This window comes from Atta colombica, unplaced genomic scaffold (genome assembly GCF_001594045.1).
Source record: "Atta colombica isolate Treedump-2 unplaced genomic scaffold, Acol1.0 scaffold10, whole genome shotgun sequence".
In the NCBI taxonomy this organism is placed as follows: Eukaryota; Metazoa; Arthropoda; class Insecta; order Hymenoptera; family Formicidae; genus Atta; species Atta colombica.
The window spans coordinates 576,858-579,346 of NW_017259184.1; the positions used below are offsets into that span (position 1 = coordinate 576,858).

The 2,489-nt window shown below is 37.4% G+C and overlaps 1 protein-coding gene across 2 annotated transcripts in view; it reads right to left on the reverse strand.

Moving 5' to 3' along the window:
* The window catches only part of LOC108684064 (DEAD-box ATP-dependent RNA helicase 20-like), an 11,235-nt gene extending 9,512 nt beyond the window's left edge, over positions 1-1,723 (reverse strand). For both annotated transcript variants that reach the window (XM_018188115.1, XM_018188105.1), the window contains exon 1: positions 1,475-1,723. In XM_018188115.1, the coding sequence (XP_018043604.1) occupies positions 1,475-1,506 (32 nt within the window). In that variant the 5' untranslated portion in view covers positions 1,507-1,723. The remainder of the gene's footprint in view (positions 1-1,474) is intronic.
* Positions 1,724-2,489: the final 766 nt, after the last annotated feature.

The following is a 2,489-nucleotide window of genomic DNA, read 5'->3' on the forward strand; positions in this document are numbered from 1 at the left end:
GAGAGAGAGAGAGAAATGAATACTTATATATTAATAAATTCTTATCCCATTATATAACAATTATTTATTAATAATGAATTTCTTTTTTATATATTTATAAAAATTCATTTCGATAATCATGCGTATTTAATGTAGTAAATACAAGTAACATGTGCAGACGGACAGTAATGCAATAATTCTGATTGGTTGATCCCCATTCTATTACTTTCCCAAAATTCCGTTTTCCGAAATTCCGACTGTCATGGGACACATCCTTATTCAGGGCCACAAGCTCTATTCAAGACTAATTAATTTCAAGACTAATTTGAGTAGGGCTACTTCAAGAGTTATTCTAAAGGTACATGAGCAAGCTTCGCTAGTGAAGACTCCCCACTCCGTCGATTCGTGCGAAAATGCGTAGGGAGCGAAGTTTCGCTCAAAGTTCGACATTGTCCAATTACGAGCGAAGCAACGCTGTAATGAACTCTGGCTATGATTTATTTGATTGGCCAAATCCTTCGAAGCATTTTTTGATTGATCAATTTTTTAATTGTCTGTTCAATGCTCCTTTACTCACGACATAGTGGAAGTAACTTCGTCAATGTAAAGGTAAGAAGGCGAAAAGCATGAATTGCTGGTTTCGTATTTGGCGGAATAAGGGAATTTCGCCAGCGAAGCTTCGCTGCATAAAATTGTATTTTAATACTACAATGCTTATATATTTAAATGCAGTGCATGTTCGAATGGTGATAAAACTCTTGCATAGGGCGGACTACATTGACGTGAGTCGAAAAGTCCTTTATCATTTTACAATTTTCACAATAGTCTATTCCTATGCGAGAAATTTATCGTACTTATCAAACACTCTGTATATTTAATTATTTAAATGTGTCAAGGTATCTCAACTATTGCTTATATATTTAAATACAGTGTATGTTAAAAATATATAAGTTATATATATATAATATATATAATATATATGAAATATATATATATAATAATTATTTAAATATCAGGGTATATGAAAACTAATTATACTGGTTGAACCGCATGGGTTCTTATCTTTAACGACAAACTGTATATTATTTTTCAATAACTGATCTACCTGCACATCCCCTTCAAAATCGAGAGATGGTTTTATAATGTCTTTGTCAGTAAAAATGAGTCTAATAAAAAAAAAAATATCTGGCTTGGTCACATTTGACTCTCATGATACCATCTTGGTATCATATGTATCTAATTCCTAAAACAATCATGTATTTCTATAATTGTTTTTTCAGTAGTTATTAGGTAAAATCCGCCGGGCACAGAATTCACAAATATCCGTCGGATAATTTAATAGAAAATGGAGCAACCACAAGCTTTGGCTAAAATGGCGGCTGCTGAGCAGAGAAAGATCGAGTTTGCACTCGTAGCAAAGCCAGCCCTTCCACGTTTTTAGATAACAAATTAATCTAGAACGTCATCAAGGACATCGGTTGATCGATAGACATACTTGCTGTGAACTTGCGAGTATCCGTTGTACATTTTAGTGTATGTCGTTCCGGGTCGGCAGGAAAAGCTGTGCTGGACTTGAATGACACAGAAGCACAGTATGTCTAATCAATTTCCAACAGCCTGAATGTCGGGGATTTGTACTTGGTACGATGAGACTGTCGCGCGGAGCGACGAAACAAGGTGTCTCGGGAGCTCGGCGCGGCACAAAGTATGTCCACGGACTCGATCCACAGGAACCGGCGAACTGGAGCCGCTATGGATGACAAGAAACTCCGACCGGACGGAAACGGACAGACTAGGAGATCTAGAGGTTTAAAGAAGGAGAAATATATTCTCAAGCAACATCGACCAGGAAAAGCAGAGCATGCGCTGATTGGTTTATCAGGGTAGATTCAGAGAGCTTTTCAACAAACGACACCAGGTGTGTTACGAGCGACGTAAAGTCACTAGATTAACAAAGTACCGCGAACTGCCGTCATTTTGGCTCCAAATGCTAATTCAATGAATTTTCTCAATTCTTCATAGATTTATAAGATAGACGGAGCATTCGAGTATACGAGAGAGAGAAGCTAAAGAAAACTTGATAGAAAGAGAAAGAAATAATCGCGGAGTAGTTTTCTTCTTTCTTAGTGGTGAATTGATTGGTCACCGCGGCAAGCTGAGAAGTGGCCGAGAGCAACGAAGATAGATGTTCGAGAGTTGTGGCTTACGAGGCTCAAGCTGATTGGCCCCCCACCGCTCACTGTAAAAGAGAGAAACAACTATGTCTGTCTTCGATGTTGTCTTCAGTTTCTCTCGTATAAAGGCTCCGTCTATTTTATAGTCTATGCAATTCTTACAGATTATAGCATACGACATACGGTTATGGCCAATATAAATGCTCCCTCATCGTAGAGTGGATATAAAGAGAATTACTGCCTAATGCTGATTGGCTTCGCCATTAAATGTCCTCACTATTAATTTGAAAGAAAACATTCAGGTATATTCATTTATGCAGTTATCGTTCGTCTATT